At 51.8% G+C, this 20,211-nt stretch overlaps 9 protein-coding genes across 9 annotated transcripts; 4 read left to right on the forward strand and 5 right to left on the reverse strand.

The window, feature by feature from the left end:
• Positions 1 to 560: 560 nt before the first annotated feature.
• UHO2_06520 (uncharacterized protein) lies at positions 561 to 1,475 on the forward strand (the record flags this gene model as incomplete). The annotated part of the gene is made up of 1 exon (XM_041554936.1): positions 561 to 1,475. One exon carries the CDS (start codon positions 561 to 563, stop codon positions 1,473 to 1,475), a length of 915 nt encoding a protein of 304 aa, XP_041410870.1.
• A 313-nt stretch (positions 1,476 to 1,788) lies between these two features.
• UHO2_06521 (uncharacterized protein) lies at positions 1,789 to 2,704 on the reverse strand (the record flags this gene model as incomplete). Its single annotated transcript, XM_041554937.1, has 5 exons — positions 1,789 to 2,009; positions 2,057 to 2,091; positions 2,196 to 2,218; positions 2,252 to 2,471; positions 2,643 to 2,704. The coding sequence occupies 5 exons, from the start codon at positions 2,702 to 2,704 to the stop codon at positions 1,789 to 1,791; spliced, it is 561 nt and encodes a 186-aa protein (XP_041410871.1).
• Positions 2,705 to 3,299: 595 nt separating this feature from the next.
• UHO2_06522 (related to ASG1 - activator of stress genes) lies at positions 3,300 to 6,758 on the forward strand (the record flags this gene model as incomplete). The annotated part of the gene is made up of 1 exon (XM_041554938.1): positions 3,300 to 6,758. The coding sequence occupies one exon, from the start codon at positions 3,300 to 3,302 to the stop codon at positions 6,756 to 6,758; it is 3,459 nt and encodes a 1,152-aa protein (XP_041410872.1).
• A 241-nt stretch (positions 6,759 to 6,999) lies between these two features.
• On the reverse strand, positions 7,000 to 8,133 carry UHO2_06523 (uncharacterized protein; the record flags this gene model as incomplete). Its single annotated transcript, XM_041554939.1, has 2 exons — positions 7,000 to 7,994; positions 8,076 to 8,133. The coding sequence occupies 2 exons, from the start codon at positions 8,131 to 8,133 to the stop codon at positions 7,000 to 7,002; spliced, it is 1,053 nt and encodes a 350-aa protein (XP_041410873.1).
• A 2,994-nt stretch (positions 8,134 to 11,127) lies between these two features.
• On the reverse strand, positions 11,128 to 12,108 carry UHO2_06524 (uncharacterized protein; the record flags this gene model as incomplete). The annotated part of the gene is made up of 1 exon (XM_041554940.1): positions 11,128 to 12,108. The coding sequence occupies one exon, from the start codon at positions 12,106 to 12,108 to the stop codon at positions 11,128 to 11,130; it is 981 nt and encodes a 326-aa protein (XP_041410874.1).
• Positions 12,109 to 12,860: 752 nt separating this feature from the next.
• UHO2_06525 (uncharacterized protein) lies at positions 12,861 to 15,464 on the forward strand (the record flags this gene model as incomplete). Its single annotated transcript, XM_041554941.1, has 1 exon — positions 12,861 to 15,464. One exon carries the CDS (start codon positions 12,861 to 12,863, stop codon positions 15,462 to 15,464), a length of 2,604 nt encoding a protein of 867 aa, XP_041410875.1.
• A 388-nt stretch (positions 15,465 to 15,852) lies between these two features.
• Positions 15,853 to 16,427, reverse strand: UHO2_06526 (putative TIF11 - translation initiation factor eIF1a; the record flags this gene model as incomplete). The annotated part of the gene is made up of 2 exons (XM_041554942.1): positions 15,853 to 16,208; positions 16,331 to 16,427. 2 exons carry the CDS (start codon positions 16,425 to 16,427, stop codon positions 15,853 to 15,855), a joined length of 453 nt encoding a protein of 150 aa, XP_041410876.1.
• Positions 16,428 to 17,076: 649 nt separating this feature from the next.
• On the forward strand, positions 17,077 to 18,303 carry UHO2_06527 (uncharacterized protein; the record flags this gene model as incomplete). Its single annotated transcript, XM_041554943.1, has 1 exon — positions 17,077 to 18,303. The coding sequence occupies one exon, from the start codon at positions 17,077 to 17,079 to the stop codon at positions 18,301 to 18,303; it is 1,227 nt and encodes a 408-aa protein (XP_041410877.1).
• A 462-nt stretch (positions 18,304 to 18,765) lies between these two features.
• UHO2_06528 (putative ubiquinol--cytochrome-c reductase) lies at positions 18,766 to 19,741 on the reverse strand (the record flags this gene model as incomplete). The annotated part of the gene is made up of 3 exons (XM_041554944.1): positions 18,766 to 18,861; positions 19,145 to 19,426; positions 19,733 to 19,741. 3 exons carry the CDS (start codon positions 19,739 to 19,741, stop codon positions 18,766 to 18,768), a joined length of 387 nt encoding a protein of 128 aa, XP_041410878.1.
• Between the last annotated feature and the right edge of the window lie 470 nt (positions 19,742 to 20,211).

Here is a 20,211-nt window from a genome sequence, read left to right on the forward strand (position 1 = left end):
TTGATTCAGCCCACACAACAGGCATGAAGCGATGGTTTATTGCGCCGAGCTTGACGACCAGGCAAGAGCAAGGTTCAACCGGGAAAAATGTGCCGGAACGATCTCGACAATCCTATCTGCCAGGTCACCGCCAGCAATCAGGTCTGGTTGCATTATAAAGCTTAGTCGGGGAAAAGGAATGGTGGCTGACGACGTCGTCTCGACCTCTTCCTCGCCGTCACAGGAAGATCGGTGGAATCAACAGCTTCGCTTATTGGCACACACCAGGGAATACTCAGCTCAACGTTGAAGATTGTTTTACAGCAACAAGTTGGCAACAGATTCAGTCAAAGCGCTTCAGCGATTATCATAGTGATGTCGCAAGACGCTGTCAGCATCCTTCAAATTGACACGCACGTCACTGCTCTTCTCACTGGAGTTTTTACAGGAGGTAGGTTCTGCCCGACAGCATTGTGCGATGGCAGGTATCTCGACGCTGACAGAACTCGTCGTGCTTCTTCTCCTTTCTTTTCATAGAGATACTGTCGTTCATATCCTTCGACATCCGTCTGATCCAGACCATGATCCACAAACGCATGCTCCGACCAATGCCCATCGCCTACCTCACCGCACGCTATAGCCTCCTGATCGGCCTATTCTTCCTCTGCCTATTCACTCTGCCTCTCTTCAACGGTCACGCGCTGGACCACTACGCCGTCCACTGGTCACGTCCGATCTTTATGCCTCTCAACTTGATCGCCACTTCCGCTGTCCTCGGTTACCGAGCACTCGTGATTCACTTTGAGCGACTGCGACCTATCTCTCTCACCATTCATCTACTCCTTGCAGCCGAACTGATAGGCGGAATCCTCATCACGCTCCTCGCTGACATTGATCCCAACGCTATCGAATCACACCCAAAACTAAGCCCTAGCAATGTCTATGTCTCACCAGCATGGATTTGCGCTCCTCTAGTAATTGCTGTTGTGATCGATGTGATCCTCACCCTAATCGTTGTCATACCGATCTTGCGCCAGGGGGAAACACCAAAGAAGGGAGATGTGATACACATGTTGCTATCCGATGCAACATTTTTCGGCATCTTTTCAATCGCTGTAAAGCTCGGAGCGATAGGATGTACGGTTGCGTTCGCGGCGAATAGTGCAATACCGTATTTGCCAGTGAGGGTAGCAAATGTGGCAAGTACGATCTTTGCATGTAGGATATTCAGACGTCAAGAGGTCTTCTTGCAGTTGCATAGGGAGAGGAAAGCAGAGCCTAGCTTAAGGGCGATTGAGTTACGGACGCTCGAAGCGGGGGGCAGTGGGGGCAAGAGGAATGGGAAGGAAGGGGATGAGAGGGTTAGGGAGGTAAGGTGGAAAGCATCGGTCAGTTTGACTGAAATGGAAGCGCTGGCTGGAGGCAATCTGCAGCAGCAGGCCGAGGGGAAAAGAGCTGTTGACGGCAACCTTGGACGAATCTCAGTGACACAATAAATCCGACCCCAGACGATTATATTTGAGCGCAACGACGAGCAATACGGACATTCGATACGACTACTACTAGCGAGACGTATAGTGATGTGGCTGGAATCCCCCGATTTGGTCTCTTGAGAAGATGATGATCCGATCTAAGAGCAGATTTTTTTGGGTTCAAGATACGCTGGAAATTTTCCAGGGTTTATCCAACGTGGGGCGAAGCTCATGAAAAGCGAACGCTGCTTATTCACGAGCTGAATCAGGCATGTGAAATGCCTCAAGATTGACATGGCAACGACTCAGGAGCTCTGCAGGAGACACTCGACTCATCTCAGTCCAACGTTCTCAGAGATAGTGTCAAGGCCGCCTGGTTAACCTGAGCATGAGGCTCTGAGGTCTCATGGCAGCAGCTGGAGAAGACGCTAAAGCTGGCGTCGATCCAAGTCTGCCTGTATGCCAAAGTGTGGTCGGTTGCTGATTTATCTCGAAGGATCTGGTTGAAGAGAAGGACAGAAAGAGCAACGCAGCGAGACGGTGAAGATACAGTATTTGCTGTGAAACAAGTGATTTCGCTTTGTTCCTAGTCCTTGCTCACTTACCCTCTGTGCAAATGAGGGCAGGCACATCGATCTTGCTGCACATTATAGCCGAAATACGAACAAGGCACAGAAGAGACACACAGCTGAACTGCCTCTTTGCTCAACCCGAATGTCGGATTGACCGAAACAAGGAACGCACATCATCAAACAATTCTGTGATTTCTATTTCGAATTTAATTTCATCAAGACACTTACTTTGAATGCGACTACTGCCCTTGCCCTTGCCTTTGCCCTTGGAGCTTGAGCTTGAGCTTGAGCATGAGCATGAGCATGAGCATGAGCACGAGCACGAGCATGAGCTTCTATTGTGTGAGAGAATTGAGGGCGACTGTGCCAGACTCTGTGAATAGCTCTCTGGCGGTAAGGGCATCCAATCACCGGGCCATCCGATGCTGCACCCTCTCCACACTTGTCTCTCAGACACAGCCAGCAGCAGACGAGACTGTGAGACGCACTGACGCCCTCTTTGAGTTTCTTTATCTGTTGGCTGCACCCTGACCTGACGTGCCTGTCCTCTGTGTCTCAAACCTTGGCCTTCCTTGGACCCACACTCACTCGCACCTGCTCCCGACCTTCTTTGTCTCACGGACACTCCTCACCATCATCAGCTCCCATCTTGCCCCTTCCGACCTCACCACGTTGTTGCATTCTATATTACCAGACCTTCCCCACCAGTCCTATTCCACTCAGCTCGAGCCCAAGTAAACGCTTAACGATCATCCTAACACAAGAGTCGCTATCTTTGTCAGACCTGGAGTATCTTTCGTGCAAGTTGCATCCACGATCCTTATTGTCGACATCCACTATCAATCGCAAGTCAAGACCGACAATTCGCCAAACTTGCCTTGGAACCGCCATCACAAAATAGACGGTAGCCTATCGAGTCAACGCAGCTCAAGGCTTACAGAAACATCGCGCTGACACTGCTGGACGGGCTGCAGGGTTCACCTCTTGAAGAGAAAGCATTTCTTTCAACACTACCGTTGGGAATGCCAAACCTGCGATCTTGCTAAACGTCAACGGGGCTGCTCTTTGGTGCCGCGCTATACCCAACACCTTTGCTTAGAGCCCAAAGGCTGCGCAAGCCGGAAGCATCGCTCTGCTGGCCCGCTAGGCTCTATACCCAAACCAGATCCTTCAGCCAACAGGCTTGGCTAAGTCTTGCTAATACCAACGTTCTCCCGCTGACCGCTTCCGTCCCCGTCAACAGCATCCTGTCCTCCTCTACCCCGAACTCTTCAAGATGAGCGACTCTTTCGGCTACCACCCACCGATCGACACATCGGGTCAAACACCTTCGAGCTCAGCAGGTACACCTAACAGCCGAGGCACCAAGCGCAAAGATTCCGACATGGAACCTGCCATGAAGAACGATTCCAGCCCGCATCTGACATCTCATATTACCCATGATAGCCCGCTCAACTATGCTAGCGATGCACCCAATGGTAAAGACGCTTCTGCTACTGGCAAGTCTACACCCAACTCCGCTGAAAAGCCTTCGGGAAAGCGCATCAAGACAGCGCGTGCCTGCGATTCGTGTCGTCGCAAGAAGATCCGCTGTGATGTTATCGATGATGGCGGTCCACCCGCTGGTTCCATCAACAATGGAAACGGCGGTTTGGTTTGCGCCCACTGTCGCCAGTATGGCTTCGAGTGCACCTTCTTCCTTCCCATCACAGAGACACGCTTCAAGAAGAAGTACCAGAGGGAGGCCGAAGAGGCAGCCGTTGCAGCCGCTTCTGGCGTCAGTAGCATGATGCCCGGTGTAGTACCGATGCATGCTGGCGGATACGCTGTCGGACATCCCGCTTATCCGGGCGGAATGGTCACACAGCCGTACATGGGTGCTCTTCATAACCCGGCTGGTTTCCATGCTATGCAACAATTCGCACCCAATCAGCAAGCATGGCCTATCCCTGGCTTGCCGCATCATGTACAGAGCTCCCAAAGAGGCGCTCAGTCCCAAGCTGGCACTCAGTTGCAACAATCGCAGCGAAGGAGTCCATCGCGCACACCGCCTCCTGACACTCGTGTGCTAGGACCCACTTCGATCGCCTACATTGTTCACTCTACCGCTTTCATCCCAGGCGCCGCCATTGAAGCTCACGACATCAAGCACAACCAGACCTTCGAAGTCGGTGCAAGTGGCGATGGTATCATCCGCTTTCACCGAGCACGCAGAGACGCTGGCGCCTCTGAAGCTGGCAAAGACGGTGTCGGTCTCGCTGATCCCGACGAAAAAGAAGTGACGCGCATCCCTGGATCTATCAAGGGTCGTCTCGCAGGAGATGTAGCAGAAAAGCTGGCCAACACCTACTTCGAGAAGATTGCAACACTCTTCCCTGTCGTCACAAAGTCCGAGTTTCTTCATCTCTCGCCAACACCACCTTTGTTGCTCTATGCCATATGCGGTGTATCGGCACTGAGCCGAGATGTGCCGAAGGAGGTCCTTGGCGCCGTAAAGATGACGATCACCGCGCTCTTCCGCGAGAACGATTTCCTCTCCTCGTCCAACTCTGTTACTGTTCGCGCTTTGCTGGTCATGTCATTGCACGCTGATCTGCACGGACCTGCTGCTTTGCAAAGCGGTACACGATGCTGGAACCGTACTGGTGCTGCCATCCGCATGGCGCAGGATCTTGGTCTGCATCGTGATGCCAGCGGCAAGGACGACTTCTCCCAAGATGCATTCTTTCTCGAGCAGAAGCGCCGTATCTGGGGATGCTGTGTGACAGCCGATCGACTTCAGAGTATCTCGCTCGGTCATCCCATGATGATTGATTTGACCGACTGCGACGTACGCCTGCCCTCGCCTTACGAGATCCTTCGATCGTCCCATGACTTACCCTCTGATCCTGCCACCAAACGACCTTTCGCATACAACACCGAAATGCTCAAGCTCACTATTCTCTTCGGTCGAGTCATGAAAACCATCTACAGCCCGACCGGTCTCATGAACGCCACGGACGAGGAGATCTTGAGCTTGCTTCGAGACATCGATGCTTGGAAAGCAGCGCTGCCCGAAGAACTCATCTTCAAAGGCGCCGACTCGAATGCACCAGCAGGTATCTTGCACGTCGGCTATGCGTGCTTGATGATGCTCTTCTTCCGCGTATTCATGCGTATCTCGTACATTTGCCCGATGCATCTCAAGTTCAGTCTGACAATCGAGAGGATGAGCTCTCTCATCCAGTACTCGACCGAAGCCATCTCATGGGTCGACAAGAATGACTTCTACCTCGACACGATGCAGATCGTCTCCTATTGCCTCGTCTCGTGCGCGACTGTTCAGTATCACGCTTTCATTCGTCGTGGAGACCAGAACGCACAGGATCAGCTCAAGAAGCTCAACAACATCTTCGGTCGCTACCGCCGCGAGAACCACGATGCAGATGACGTCGGCATGCGCGGCAAGGCTGCGAGTGTCATCTCGTTACTTTGCGATAGCGCTGTTGGTGTCTATGCCAACACACCTTCGAGTGGAACACTCAACCCGACTGCTGGTGTTACCAACCGCAAGTCTCGAGAGAATGTACGCGGGATAGTCTTCAAGTCGGATGCCTCGAGACCGGGTGGCGGTGTCTACGTTGCTGCCGAGCAAAGGTTGGTCTTGCGTGACTTGCCAAAGGGTACGATTATCATGCAGGAGAACCAGGATGGCCGTCGCATTCCAGCGTTGGTGCGGACTGGAAACGACCAGAACGGAGGCTGGCAGACTTACGACCAGTATCGAGCCGCTTTGGGCTTGTCCATCAACAAGGACGCTCCAGATGGCTTTGCAGCAACTTTTGCAAATGGCGGCTTTGCAATGCTCAACTCGGTCAGCACATCCGCAGTGCCATCGCATTCTGGCGCGGATGCATCCGCATCGACTGCAGCAGTTTCTCAGCCAACTGGCTCGTCGACGCTGACGAGCGCTGTTCCACCCTATGCCAAGTCTGCTCCTACTGACACTAGTGACATGACATCTAGCGATGGTCCTGGCGCCGACGCATTGCTCAACCTCACGCATCTTGGTGGCGACGTCTATCAAGACGCCGAAGGTCGACCTGTCACACGCTCGGGCACACGACTCTTGACAATGGTCCCAATCGTACTGGACGCCATGGGCGCGAGCAACTCTTTCCTCGACCCCAACCTCTTCGGAGCCATCTCCCAGTCTGGATCCAAGTCCGACATCTCAGCAACCGGCTCTGGCAAGAACACCAACTACTTCAGCAACATGACCAACCTCGGTTTCAGTTCATCAGGCACGCAGCTTTCCGTGGCCAAGAACGCCATCTCCCCCGCCAGTCCCAACTTCAACTTCAACCCTCATCTCAACAACGCTTATTGGGCTCCAGCAGACGTCTTCGACCCAAGCAGCAATCTCAACTCAGATAGTGCTGGGGGAGCTGGCGGGACTGCAGGCTCGAACGGCAATGCTTCAGCTGCAAATGATGCAGCCGGGTTGTTCGGGTCTAGGATGGACGCGAGTATGTTAGATGGCATCCCTGGGGCTCCGTTGGATTTTGCTAACTGGGATGCATATTTCAGTGACATGAATCAGGGATCTGGCGATGGAAGCGGGAACAATCAGCAGTCGATGAGTGGACAGAGTGGGCTTAGCTCGCAACAGCAGCAGAGCAATGGTGAGCGAGGTAACTTTGCAAGCACTGCTTTTGAAATCGAAGCTCAGATGATGGATGCTGGTCGGTTCTAATCATATGGCCCTAACTCTAACCCTAGTAGGTTGCACTACCGGTCCTTATCTTTGTAACAGCTCGTCTGAAAGGACAATTGGTTTACATATAGACGAGGTCCACACAGTCAGTCTCCCTTGTTGGCCCGCGCTGGTATGGCATTCCGGAGCAGGGCCGTGTAATTGTATGATTATCATTCAATCTAGATCGTAAACGCATCATCAGATGTCTACGTGCAAGTGGTGCGATTGTCGTGAGAGGTCAGAGAACGTTCTTAATATCCCGAACGACCCTCTTTGTACCTTTAACGAGCTGCTCTACTCGATGGAAGTGTCCCGATTCACCCTTGTTATACGCTGTCCTTGAGTGACAGACGCATTTGCACTCCTCCTCTTTCGACTTTCCGTTTTCGTCTTTCGCGCTCTCGGGGGCGAGGGCGTGACACTTGCAAGTGCACTCATCCTCCTCTACCGTGGTCAAGACGTCTGGTGCTGAACAACAGTGTGCTAGAGGTGTACGATGGTTGTGGACATTCCCGCAAGGATGGTCTGGGATGCGTTGCATGGCAGAGATGCTAGGGTTTGGGGAGAAGGGCTCGCCGGTAGCTGTGTATTGGATTGGGAGGGTGGATGCTCGGCGCAGTTGCTTTGGGTCAGCATCATTGGCAGGAGACGGTGGAGAAGGAGAGGCTCCAGTGATTGAAGTAGCTGTATCGGCGATGGCATGAGCGGCTGAGCTAGCGAGGGAAGAGGAAGCACCAGTTACCGAATCAATGGCTGCATCTCGCACCGAAGCAGCACGGCCGAGGACTGCATTTGAGATCGAACCTAGGAAGGTCTCTGGCGGTGCTTCCTTCACTTGCTCGTCCTTAGAGGCGTCCTTTGAAGGTGTCTCTGGCTTTGCAGCCGAGCCAGTGGTGTCACTTGGAGCAGAGCTCAAGGCAGAGACAGCGGCTGAGCCGATACCCATCACAGCGCTTCCCAGCAAGCTCAAAGCTGAAGTTCCTGTGTCGAGCAACACGGACGAAGCCGTTTTGCTGGTCTCCTCTTCTGGTGGCGGAGGCAGAGGCAGCTCCTCCAGCTTCGACTTGGTGATTTGCTCGCCGGTTGCCATTGTCTCTTTCTTAGGGTTGCCGAGGCCCAGATTCGACTTGAGGAGTATTGCCTTTCTCGATGGTGTCGGAGGCGGTGAGAGGGGCTTCGAGATGGAAGCGCGCCTGGCTGGCTGAGGCGGAGGGTCTTTGGCGGCAGGGGCTGCTTCAAGAGAGGTAGAAGAGATCGATCAGTTACAGGCCTGCTCTTGTTATACGCAAGCCAACTCAGCGTGGATGAGCTTACCTGGCGGGCCCCAGATCAGTGCCGATGTGCTGCTGGCAAGATCGTTGAGCAAGCTCATCTTGTAGAGTGTTGATCGTAGAGAAGGTGGGCTTCACCCGAGCAGCCAGATGGACCTCATAAAAGACTTTCAAGATTGATGAAGAGGTTGCGTCATGTCGTTGAAGCACGGAGTGGGTCGGGGGAGACAACAGGATCTCGTGAAAAGGATTGCAGATGTAGAAGCGGGATTGACTTGCGGGAGGTGTTGGTGTGTTGGTCTCGTGAACCCCTGAAAGCTGCACTGTGACGCGATGTCGGAAAACTCCTCTCTTTGTGAGCTAAGACGGCCTAACAAAAGTGCGAATAACGCGAGTAGCAGTTGGGTGTGCTATAGTTGGAATTAGATACACCACTCAGGAGGCCACGGTCAGGCACTCCTTTAGTCTGATGCTACTATGTGAAAGGCTTGAATTTTGTAAGGAGGTAATGACTAAGCTAAGGGCATATATACATATTCTTGGCACCTGACTGTGCTCCCTATGTCGAGTCATGCCCATGTGCCACGTATCTTCTTTCATAAGTGTTGTCATATCAACATATTCCCTGCATACCATGGTGTCAATCCTCATGCATAGGCTGCGTTAGCTCCCACTAGCTTCGCATTCTGCTTGTCCTCCTCATCGCCTGATGCCTTCCCGATTCCCCGATCCTGTGAGCTCCTATTTAATACATCACGCATTGGCGATGTTGGTGCATCTTCAACTCCCCCCCTCAACGGCATATCCAATCCTATCATTCTTGATATCCTTGTCGTGTTGAGTCCCTTGAGAGGTTTCGTGAGTATGTCAGCCACATTGTTGGCCGTTCTGACGAACTCAATTGATATGTCACCATCTTGCACATGATCCCTAACAAAGTAGTATCTGGTATCGATGTGTTTGAGTTTCCAGTGTTTGGCCGGATCTTTACTGACTTGTATGCACCCCTGGCTATCAGTGCACAGCATTGGCTTGACTCCGAATACTCCTAGATCCCTGAGTAAATGTGAGAAGAAGAGTGCTTCTCTTGCTGCTTCGGAGGCTGCGACCAGTTCTGCTTCCACTGCCGATAGTGCCACGCACTTCTGTACATGTGATTTCCAACTAACCGGACATCCATACACATATGTGATTGCTCCAGACGTACTCCTATGCCCATTTGTAGGGTCAGAAGCCCAATTTGCATCAGTATACGTAACCACCGGTTGGTCTGCGTGACTCCTGTGCGCTCCTCCTAAATTTAAGCGGTAATCGCTCGTCTGGTTCAGGTTGTCCTTTCCTTCCTTGACCTTGGCTGCTGTCAACCCGAAGTGACTCTTCTTTACCCAGGTCTCTGGGTTGCGCATGTTTCTAGCTGGCCTCCAGTTTGGCCATGGGCCTCTCTTCTCGGGTGGCACCGGTACATACTCTTCCCTCTCCTTCATTGTTCTCCTTTCCTCTGGTATCCCGTTAGGGTTCTCATCATCACAGTGTGGCCCTCCGAGTCCCTCCTCTTCGAGGGTTAGTTCCATGTCCACGTGCTCTTCCAAAGGCTCTCGCTCTCTCTCATCAAATAGGTTCTCTTCTGTGTATCCCAGATCATCGAGGTCCTCTTCAATAGTTGGGACTGGTGGAGGTTGGATACTTATTGGTCGCCATTCTGATCGGTCTGACCAACACTGTGTCTCCATGAACCTTGCCGAGTTGCTCCAGAAAATGTTCGGAGAGTAATCAGGGCTATAGAATAGCCATCCCTTTCTTTCCAAGCTGTACCCTATGAATATGGCTGCAACCGCTCACTGGTCCAGCTTCTTGTTGTTTCGCTTAGCTTTTGGAATGTTTACCCAAGCTAGGCATCCAAATACACACATGAGGCGGATGAATCGTTTTGGTGATCTCTTGAACATGAGCTGATATGGAAACTCTCCATCAACGTTGGGAGTAAGGTTGATCTTGAATGCCGCCGCTCGTATGGCATGCGGCCAAAATCTCTTTGGTAAACTCCTTTGCATCAACAGTGTTCGCATTTTTTCACCCAGGCTCCTGTTCATCCGTTCTACTTGTCTGTTTTGCCTGCTGTTGTAACCGACAGTAGTTTGCCATTCTATGCCCTTTTCTAGTGACCATTCCAATGCTTCATTGGTCTTCCATTCAGTTCCTTGATCAGATCGGATTGCTTTCAGCTTTCTGCCCATCTGTGTCTCTAGGAACGAAACTGTTCTTTTGAGTTGTGTGAATGCATGGCTCTTTTGTAAGAGTGGTTGTGCGTGCACATACTTGCTATGGTCGTCGACCAGCACCAATGTGCATGTGTATTCTGTCACGCGGGATGAGTCTATGATCAGATCGATGTGGATGAGATCTAGGGGCCCTGTGGCTGTTTCGCCGCTGCCTCGCCCCATCCGGGCAGCTGTACTTTTGGACCGTATACACTGCTCACATATCAGAGCTGTATCTGGGTCCAATGCTGCTACAGGTTCGCCTTTCAATTTATCAACAATCGCTCTGGACTTGTCTTGACCTGGATGTCCTAAACGTTCATGCCAGAGCTGTCTTGTGGAGATCTTTGGTCTCCGATCGGCCAGCTCGAACTCTTCATCAACCCCTTCAAACAGCGGTGTTGATGTAGTCATCGTGCTTTGTCGCCATGTGTCGCCTCAGAACTCTAGTAGTCCATGCTCGCGATCTTTCGCTATTTTCAATAGCATACCATTTGCCAGGTGTATTTGCCCGCCTGTAGGGTCTAAAGTCACACGTGCTCCCTCATCTGTCAGTGAGTTGGTTGACAACAGGTTAATATTGAGTCTTTTAACATACAACACATTTTGGAGATAAACGTCTCCATGTTCTGTTGCTATGTTGGTATCTCCCACAGCAGTTGCCTCCAGCACTTCGCTTCCAGCGGTATACACGCGCTTTCTGCAATTTCTTGGATGGATGAGCATGCTGTGGTCATTAACCATGTGGTAGCTCGCTCCCGAATCCAAGATCCAACATGTGGTTCCTTCTGACTTTGGGAGCTGCTGCCAACTCGGGGTGAAAGAGCACCAGACCTCCTAGTTGGTCTTGGTGAGGGGGGAATTTTCAGGGATGGCAATGGAAGCATCGCATTTGCTGGCGCCATGTCTGTAGCGCTTGCATACCCAGCAATGAATCCTCTTTGGTTTGGTTTTTGTGCTGCCCGTGTCCGACTCAGTGTCTTCGGCCTGCTCTTTGTTTCCCCCAGCCATTCTAGCACTTGCTTGACGTGGGTCCACTTTCTGACCAGGTACACTCTCTATTGCAGACTGGCGTGTAGTCAACGCCGTTGCTAGAGCATTGAAGCTGACCTGGTGAACCGTGGCGACCATCTCCTTGTAGACCGGGTGTCGAATCGTGCACCTCTGGAGCGCGGAATATAGTGCATCATTACTAAATGGGGCACCTAGGAGGCTAGTTTCCATCTGTATGACCCTGATCTCTTTGATTAGCTTACGGGCATCAGCATGAAACATCTTTGTCTCATTGAGCTCAGCAAGTAATGCTATCCATCGCGAGGTTCTAGCTGCCTCGCTGGTAAGACTCCTTTCAATCTTCTTCCAAGCTTGATGGCAGGTCAGGTGATTCTTGCTGATGTCGAGTAGGAGGTAAAGGACGTTGTACTCTCCTTCAGTGTCTAAGGTGCTTCGTAGGACACCCACTAGGGCGTTGTCAAAAGTTCTGTTCCATTTCGGGTGGTTTCTATTGTACATGCCCTCTAAGTGTCGTGTGGCATGAGGGACTACTCGGAGGTTGGCCTTGATGAGTGTGCTCCAACTATAGTAGTTGCATGACGTGAGCTTGGGAACCGTCTCCAAGATTTTGGCCAAGGTGCGGTAATTGTATCGGTCGTCATCGTCGTCCGATTCTGATCCTCCTTCATCCTCATTGTCAAAATACTCGGTTTCGTTACCGTCAGTGACCTCTTCGTCAATTTGTACTCGTTGTGGTGTTTTACCTTTTCTTGTCCTCTTGGCTGCTTCACCCGTGCTGGCTTGGCGGTCGTTATCTCCTGCCATATCTGAATGTCGTGGGTTCGAGCCCCACGTTGGGAGCCAGTTGGAATTAGATACACCACTCAGGAGGCCACGGTCAGGCACTCCTTTAGTCTGATGCTACTATGTGAAAGGCTTGAATTTTGTAAGGAGGTAATGACTAAGCTAAGGGCATATATACATATTCTTGGCACCTGACTGTGCTCCCTATGTCGAGTCATGCCCATGTGCCACGTATCTTCTTTCATAAGTGTTGTCATATCAACATATTCCCTGCATACCATGGTGTCAATCCTCGTGCATAGGCTGCGTTAGCTCCCACTAGCTTCGCATTCTGCTTGTCCTCCTCATCGCCTGATGCCTTCCCGATTCCCCGATCCTGTGAGCTCCTATTTAATACATCACGCGTTGGCGATGTCGGTGCATCTTCAACTGCTATTTTCGCACCCTTCTCTCTTCTCTCTCTCTCTCTTCTCAGAGTATGTGGAGGAGAAGTGTGCTTTTCTGCAGCAGCCTCATCATCGAGAAACTCAGCTTTGCACGACCCTGACGCTGCTCGCTTGCCATTTCGACCTTCGCTCCACCTTGACCGGCGTACCACACAACTACGTTGAACAACGTCAAAGCGGCTCCTAACCGTCCTACCTCACCCAGCGATGCTGTCAAAGTGATCAAGACAACAGCGGCCTCATCGACGGTCTCCATCACCGACACCCCCATCACTGCACTCTCATCACTTGCATTCGTCTGCGTGCGTGTAGACAGGCTCGCCCACGATGCCACACCTACGAGCAGTGGAGCTGCCGTTGCAGCTAGCGAGGTCACTCGCGAAGGCCAAACAGCCCGAGCATGAGCCCCCGGAAGGTAGCGGCTCAGGACGATCACTACCCATGCCTCTCCTCGTGATGTCGACACTTGCCGCATTCTTCGCAACCCTCTTCTCCGTCTTTCTCATCTGGAAACAGCTCAAGAACTATCGCAAGCCTACTCTGCAGCGCTATGTCGTCCGTCTCCTTCTAATGGTACCGATCTACTCTATTGCATCGGTCATCTCACTCTACTCGCTTCAGCTAGCCGACATCATCGACCTCTTCCGCGACCTCTACGAAGCATTCGTCATCTACTGTTTCTTCAACCTTCTAATCGAGTATCTCGGCGGAGAGCGCAGTCTCATTGTTCTTCTCCATGGTAGAAGACCACAGGAACACATCTTCCCTGTCAACCTCCTCTTGCATGACATGGACGCATCGGATCCATATACCTTCCTTGCGCTCAAACGTGGCGTCCTGCAATACGTTCAGGTCAAACCTGTTCTCGCAGTAGCAACACTCGTCCTAAAAGCTGCTGGAAAGTACGAAGAGGGCAAAATCTCACCAACCAACGGCTACACATGGGTGTCTTTCGCCTACAACCTTTCCGTCTTTCTCTCGCTCTACTGTCTAGGCATGTTCTGGAAGTGCCTCAACGACGATCTCAAGCCTTTCCGTGTTACGTCCAAGTTCCTCTGCATCAAAGGCATCATCTTTTTCTCCTTCTGGCAGGGTCTTGGTATCTCGATTCTCGTTGCTGCTGGACTGATTAAGAAAGTCGGACCGGTTTATGACCCAGAGTACATCTCAATGGCCATTCAAGACTTCATGATCTGTTTGGAGATGCCCATCTTCGCACTTGCTCACGCATACGCCTTTTCGCACACAGACTATATCGATCCATTCGCACACTTTGCAGCTCGACTACCCGTCTACTACGCTCTACGAGACTGCATTGGCATGTACGACGTCTTCTCTGACAGTCTCACCACCGTCCGAGGCACCGGATACGTCTATCAAACCTTCGAACCGAGCGAAGGAGTGATCCATCAACCGCTTGCTCGTGAACGCAGATCCAAAGCCGGTCTGCGCTATACACAAGGAGGCAAAGGCAAGTACTGGCTGCCTCAACGAGGCACGGGCGATATACGCGATGCCACCCGAGGCGCCCGTCACCAGGGTCCACTCAAGAAGCTCCGCAGATACATCAATGACAAACGCATGCAGCTTGAAGGTCATGCCCCCCTCACTCCCGCTGAAGCCGACGAAATCGTGCACGAAGATCCAGACCTAGCTCAGGAACAAGAACATTCTGAACGAAGCCCTCTCCTGCGCCATCCGAGAGACGCAGCTCGAAGTGCTGTACGGCACGCAGGTGAAGGGCTGGACTTCTTTGCTGAGCGACAGCTTGATTCGGATGAGGAGGCAGAGGACTTGAGGTTCGACGATCCGGATGAGGATGAGGAAGATGCATATAAGCGTTCAAGAGCGCTCAACTTTGGTGATTACGCATATCCTAACATTGACATCATGCGTGAGCAGGCGAGGAATAATCGGTGGGAGCAGGATGATGATATTGTGCACAGAAGGAAACGGAGAGGTACAATTTCGAAGAAGGATAAGGGTGCGCTTGATAAAGCTCGTCAAGAGGTGCGAGAGTTTGAGAATGGGGTAGAGGGGAGCTCGAATCGTGGTCCTTCGCAAGGTAGTGGAAAGGACGCACAGGGAGCTAATGGCGTTAGGGATGGAATAGCGAAGGGTAAAGCGAAGGGTAAAGCAAAGGGCAAAGCGGGTGATGGGAATGTAAAGGAGGGCAAAAAGTCAAGCAAAGACGGTAAGGACGGCGAGAGCAAGGACGAGGCCGAGAAGCGCAAGTCCAAGTCGCCGTGGCTTTCATGGGATCGAGAGCCAGACGACTCACCCGAAGCTTCCGAGGACAACTCCAAACCCAAGGAAGGTTCTAAGCAGAACGGCTCTGCTGAAACCCCTCCGAAACAAGACGACAAATGTAAAGACTCGGAGGAGGAAAAGGAGCCAGAAGAACACAACCCATACGGAGCAGTCGATCTCGTTATCGAAGACTACAAAGCCGAAGAACGCGAGCGACTTCTCGAACGACGTCGTGGTGACCCAGCGCTACGCGCAGGCAAAGGAACCCGCATTTTCAAAAAGCAATACATCCCTACACCACCTCACTCTGGCTCTTCCACTCCCAACACCGAACACGCCCCTTCTTCCACAAAGCCGCCGCACAAGGTGATCGAAAGAGACGGCTCACCATCAACACCGCTCAACCCTCCTTCGTCTACTGCTGCTGCTGTTACCGTTCAGTCCAGCTCCACGGACGGTAAGAAGAAAGAGAAGAGTGGGGGAGGAAAGAAAGTCAATGTTCAACTGGAGAACTCGACCAAGCACGGCACAGCGAAGAACAGCGGCGATAAAGAAGGAGATGTGCTGTTGAGTAGTAGAATTGATGTGGAGGAGAACGAGGCTTTTCTGCACGGAAGAGTGCTTTCTCCCGTTCAGAACGGTAGAGTGGATGAAGAGGATGCTGAGAATCCGTGGGCGTAGAGACTTTGCTCATGCCTGAGAATGATACCAAAGAGCTGGAAACAGAGTCAAAGTGTGGGAATGGTTCTGATCTTTTTGAGATGGGCATGAGGGTTGATGTATATGGTACAACGGGGTGTGACGTGTGGTCGTCGGTTGCAGACGGTAAAGAGGGTTGCCAAGGAGCAGGACTACTGACAACTGCTCTAGTCGCAGCTGCTGGAGGCTATTGAGCGTTTTGAGCGGGTAAGTGCGAGAGCACGAACCAGGTGAAAAGCGGCAGGCACGGTGATGAGTGCTGCAGCGACTGACAATGGAGACGCAGCCAAGCTGAGTTCGGTTCGATTTCGAGCTGTATTGGCTAATATGATCTTGTGTCTGCATCCAAGTGTAAATCGTCGCGAGCAGCCTAGAGATCGTCAAGATCCTCATCATCGTCGCTGTCATCCTCGTCATCATCGCTACCTTCCTGGAACTCGATTTCGCCGCCCTCCTCTTCGCCGAAGGTGTCGGTCTCGTTGATCTTGGCCGACTCGGGCAACTCTCCCTGCTGCTTGAGCGCACGAGCCTCATCAGCGTTGTACTTTTGGATCACATCGGCTTTGCCATCCTGGAAATCACGGAGCGAGATCAAGATGATATCCCCTTGGTTGATCCAGACCTTCTTTCGAAGCTTGCCACGAATGTGTGCAAGACGCTTCTCGCCATCGAAACATTGTGCTTCCAATCGACCGTTACCGAGCATCTTGAGCACCTGAGCGTACTCTATTGCATCGCAAGGCATGGCAGAGGCACAGAGAGATGGGAGTGGAATCAGCAATGTTGTCGGGACGATTGAAGATAGAAGACTGTGGCGGTTGGGCGGTGATTGTGGGACAGATACTAACCTTGACCCTCTTCCTTGAGGACGAGCTCGCGCTTGTCGCCTATGTCGTTCTTTCCGCGACGACGGTTCTTACCACCCTTTCCTTTGTTCTTGGGCATGATGTCTCTGTACTGTTGGTGTGTGAAGTGGTGGAGACAGTATGGTGGAGAAGAAGCTAAGCTGGAGCGTGTGAAATGCCAGGTGTGAGGCCTGAAACTAACGCTGTGCCGATCGCTGCTGCGTTTGAGAAATAGAAGAAAGCCACCGACAGCTACAAGGAAGCTCTTTCTTTGTATTCGCAGCAAACAGAAAGAAATGCGTCATGAAGAAATTTTGAATTCAAAAAGTCAGAAAGAAAGGGGGAAAAAAAAAAAAAAAAAAAAAAGAGAAACAAAAGTAGAAATGGCGACCTGACAGTGACGAGAATTTATTCTGTCTGGCTGGAGAAGTACTGGAGAGCGAATGTGGGAAGAAAGTGCAGACGGACGTGCTGACTGGCGACTGAAACAAGCACAGGCCAAGTTGGAAGCCACGCAGCGCTTCTCACAATTTCTGATTCAAGCTTCACCATCTTCGACGTTTCACCACAACGCGTTTCGCAATCATAGTCACCAATCAATAACGCCTCGTCTCTTCATCCTACACTAGCATTCACGGATAGGAACACGAGCATACTCTAAGTCACCTCACTTATCGAGTTATTGACCCGATCACACTCGCTTCCGACAACAGTCTTTCTCGGCATCTCACACTACTAGCTTCGACACCATGTACCAACCACAAGATGGCTACCCATCACGGTCGCCCCCGCCGCTTCAGCATCCCATCCCAACACATCCTCCGTTCAAGGTCCCTGACCCGCCCATCTCGCCCAACCCTGTTCCTCAAGCTTCCGTCACAGACCCACACGTTTCATCGGCTCTACGACGAGGAGGACCTGCTGCCAACCTCCAAGCAGCTGCAGGAGGCGGGTACCAACGTTTTGCATCTCCACCCATTCAGTCACCTCCAAACCAGTCAGCCTATGCTTCTTCATCTTATGTCTCGCAACAGCCCAACCAAGGCTACTTCCCCGGCACTGGCGCTGCTGGAGCTCAGCAACAGGGCTGGGGTGGTTTCCCTGGCTTCGGCGGTGCAGGCGGACCTCCAATTATGAACGATGCTACCGCACAGATGGGTGTTCAGTTCGGCCAGCACATGGCAGCAGTCGGTGGCGAATACGTCCAAAAGAACTTCAACGCTCTTCTTCCCATGCCTGTACTCAAGCACTACTTCAACGTCTCCAACTCCTACGTTCTCCATAAACTTCGCATCGTCCTCTTCCCATGGCGTCACAAACCTTGGTCTCGTGCACACCGTCACTCTGCCGGTGGCGGAGGCGTTTCTTCCGCCTACTCAGAGACTCCTTCCGCTGTCAAAACCGCCTCTTCGGGTCAAGAAGGCTACCTTCCACCCCGAGACGACGTCAACTCTCCCGACCTTTACATCCCCACCATGGCTTTCGTCACGTACATCATCCTAACCAGCGTCATTCTCGGTCTTGAATCCCGTTTCCATCCCGAAGTTCTCGGCCTACGCGCATCCCGCGCTCTCGCAATCATCCTCGTCGAACTAGCCGCCATCAAACTCGGTACCTACCTTCTCAACATTCAGGGAGATCACACAATGATGGACCTCCTCGCATACTCCGGCTACAAGTTCGTCGGTACACTGATCACGCTTATGGTGGGATTGTTGAAGGTGAGGGGCTTGGTGTATTGGAGCGTCTTCTTGTACTGTTTTGCGGCGAATGCGTTCTTTTTGTTGAGGAGTTTGAGGTATGTCGTGTTGCCAGATCCTAGTTCGCCTTCGAGTCAGACGATTACACATGCACAGAGGTCGAGGAGGATTCAGTTTTTGTTCTGTATTGCGGTGGCACAGATCGTGTTCGGCTGGGCTTTGATTATCGGCATCTTTAAGGATACTCCGCTGACGAAGGCTATCAAGTCGGTGTAGCGGGAGAGGAGCAATCGCGAGGCACATTCAATTCGGTAGTTTGGTGTAATGCAATGCAATTATTCTTCATGGCAGTCGAGCGTCTGTACATATCCGATTGTGTGAAGGTCAAACATCCATCACACGAAACTTGGATCTCAGCACAATTCATATGCAATGAGTATAAGCTTCGCAAGGGGAGCGCAAGACCGTCACTATTGCAGACTTGACAGTCGGAACAGGAAAGAACAGCTTCTCAAAACCGTATACAATCTCCGAGTCTCCGCCAAGAACAGCATCGCAGAGCGACCTTTACGGCGCACGTAACAGGTTCCGGTCCAGGAATGTTTGGGCTCCAACTGCACATTCTGAGCAACACATGCAAATTTGTTCGGTGCAGAAGGTAGGTCCTATTTCAGTTTTAGCGAAACGAAATCAATACATGACAAGATGACTTAAGGATTGAGTCGAGGCGCGACGAGTTTAGTTACCCTTCTTGACGGCAATAGTGTCCCATGCGGCACGCTCGGTCTCCTCCTCGGCCACCTCTGTGACGTAAGGGGTGAGGTATCGCTTGTCCTGCAAGGTCAGAAAGAAAGAAGAGGATGCGTGTCAATACGATACTGTTGTGTGCCAGAGACTATCAGGACTTCATTCCTGCCTTTATCCGTCCGATGCCAACGGTGTTGGCTGATTCGATCGAATTTGACACGCTCGACCACCATATATCGCTTCCAGCTCGTCTTAATGGTACCACTGTCTTGCCTTTCGATTTGGCCCCTTCACGAAATGCACTGTGCTCCCTCCAAATACCAATGGTTCCAATTTGCCTCCATAGCACGCCAAGTTGTTCGAAACTTACCTCCTTAGCCGGAAGCCACTGTTCCTTGGGAAGTTCACGGTGAAGAACCGAGAGCTGAGCGGCCTGACGAAGACGGAAAGCACGGTCGTAGGCCACCTTATCAGGAAGACGAGAGATAGCCTTCTGAACACGGGGCGATTCCTCGATCATCAAGTCATCGTATCGGAGACCCATCTGACGGTGACCGGTGGAGTTGGCGTAGGCGTTGGCGACGGGCTTAAGCATACGCAAAAGTGTTGGCGACGACTGAACGTACTTGATAAGAGAGAGACCGGAAAGTCCCTGCGAGGAGACGATTTGAGACGAAGCGGTAAGAGGTCGGGCGTGAGGTAGTCGAATGCATGCATGCGTGCGGTGTGTCGTGTTGGGCAGTTTAGAGGTCGTTGAATGTTGGTGTATGGTTATAATGCAATGTAGATGATGCAGTGGCGAGGATGTTGGGCAGAGGAGAGTCACAAGGAATAAGTGTGGTTAGCATCAATTGTTCGCAGAAGCTGTTGGTGAAAGATCTTCTGGGCCGCCCTTCAGTGACGGCTAGGATCCGTGTGTACATTGCTATGCGCTGCCAACAATGACTGAAGTACTTACGAGAACCATCTTTGCGGATACAAAAGATGAGGGATTGGATGATGATGGTGATTAACAGGGTTCAAGATAGCGACAACAACGATCAAGATTTCCCTGCGATGGCCGAGGAGCCACATCTGTGCGAGTCTTTAAGCCTTGCAAGACTTCCAAATCCTCATTCGCACGAATGGTCTCGCTTGCTGAAGCTCTTCGATTACAAATAGCAGCGCTTCCTAGAAAGTCCGCCCCGCGCAAGCTTGTAATTGTCGAATTCAAATCGGGCGTTGTTCTGCGCGCGAAGATTGGAATTATCTTGTCGGAGCGTCGCAGAGAGCTCCAATTCATTTTGATTGTGAGATCTGCATCTTTGACAGCCATCAGCTGATGTAATGATGACACTTGAAAGCTGCCTTCTCCACACGTTGAGAAGATGTCAGCCGGAAGCATGACTGAAGGCTCATTTTTGGAAGAAGCCGCACAAGCCTTCCTATCCTTACTGC

Source organism: Ustilago hordei, assembly GCF_900519145.1.
Source record: "Ustilago hordei strain Uho2 genome assembly, contig: UHO2_contig_19, whole genome shotgun sequence".
Taxonomy (NCBI): Eukaryota; Fungi; Basidiomycota; class Ustilaginomycetes; order Ustilaginales; family Ustilaginaceae; genus Ustilago; species Ustilago hordei.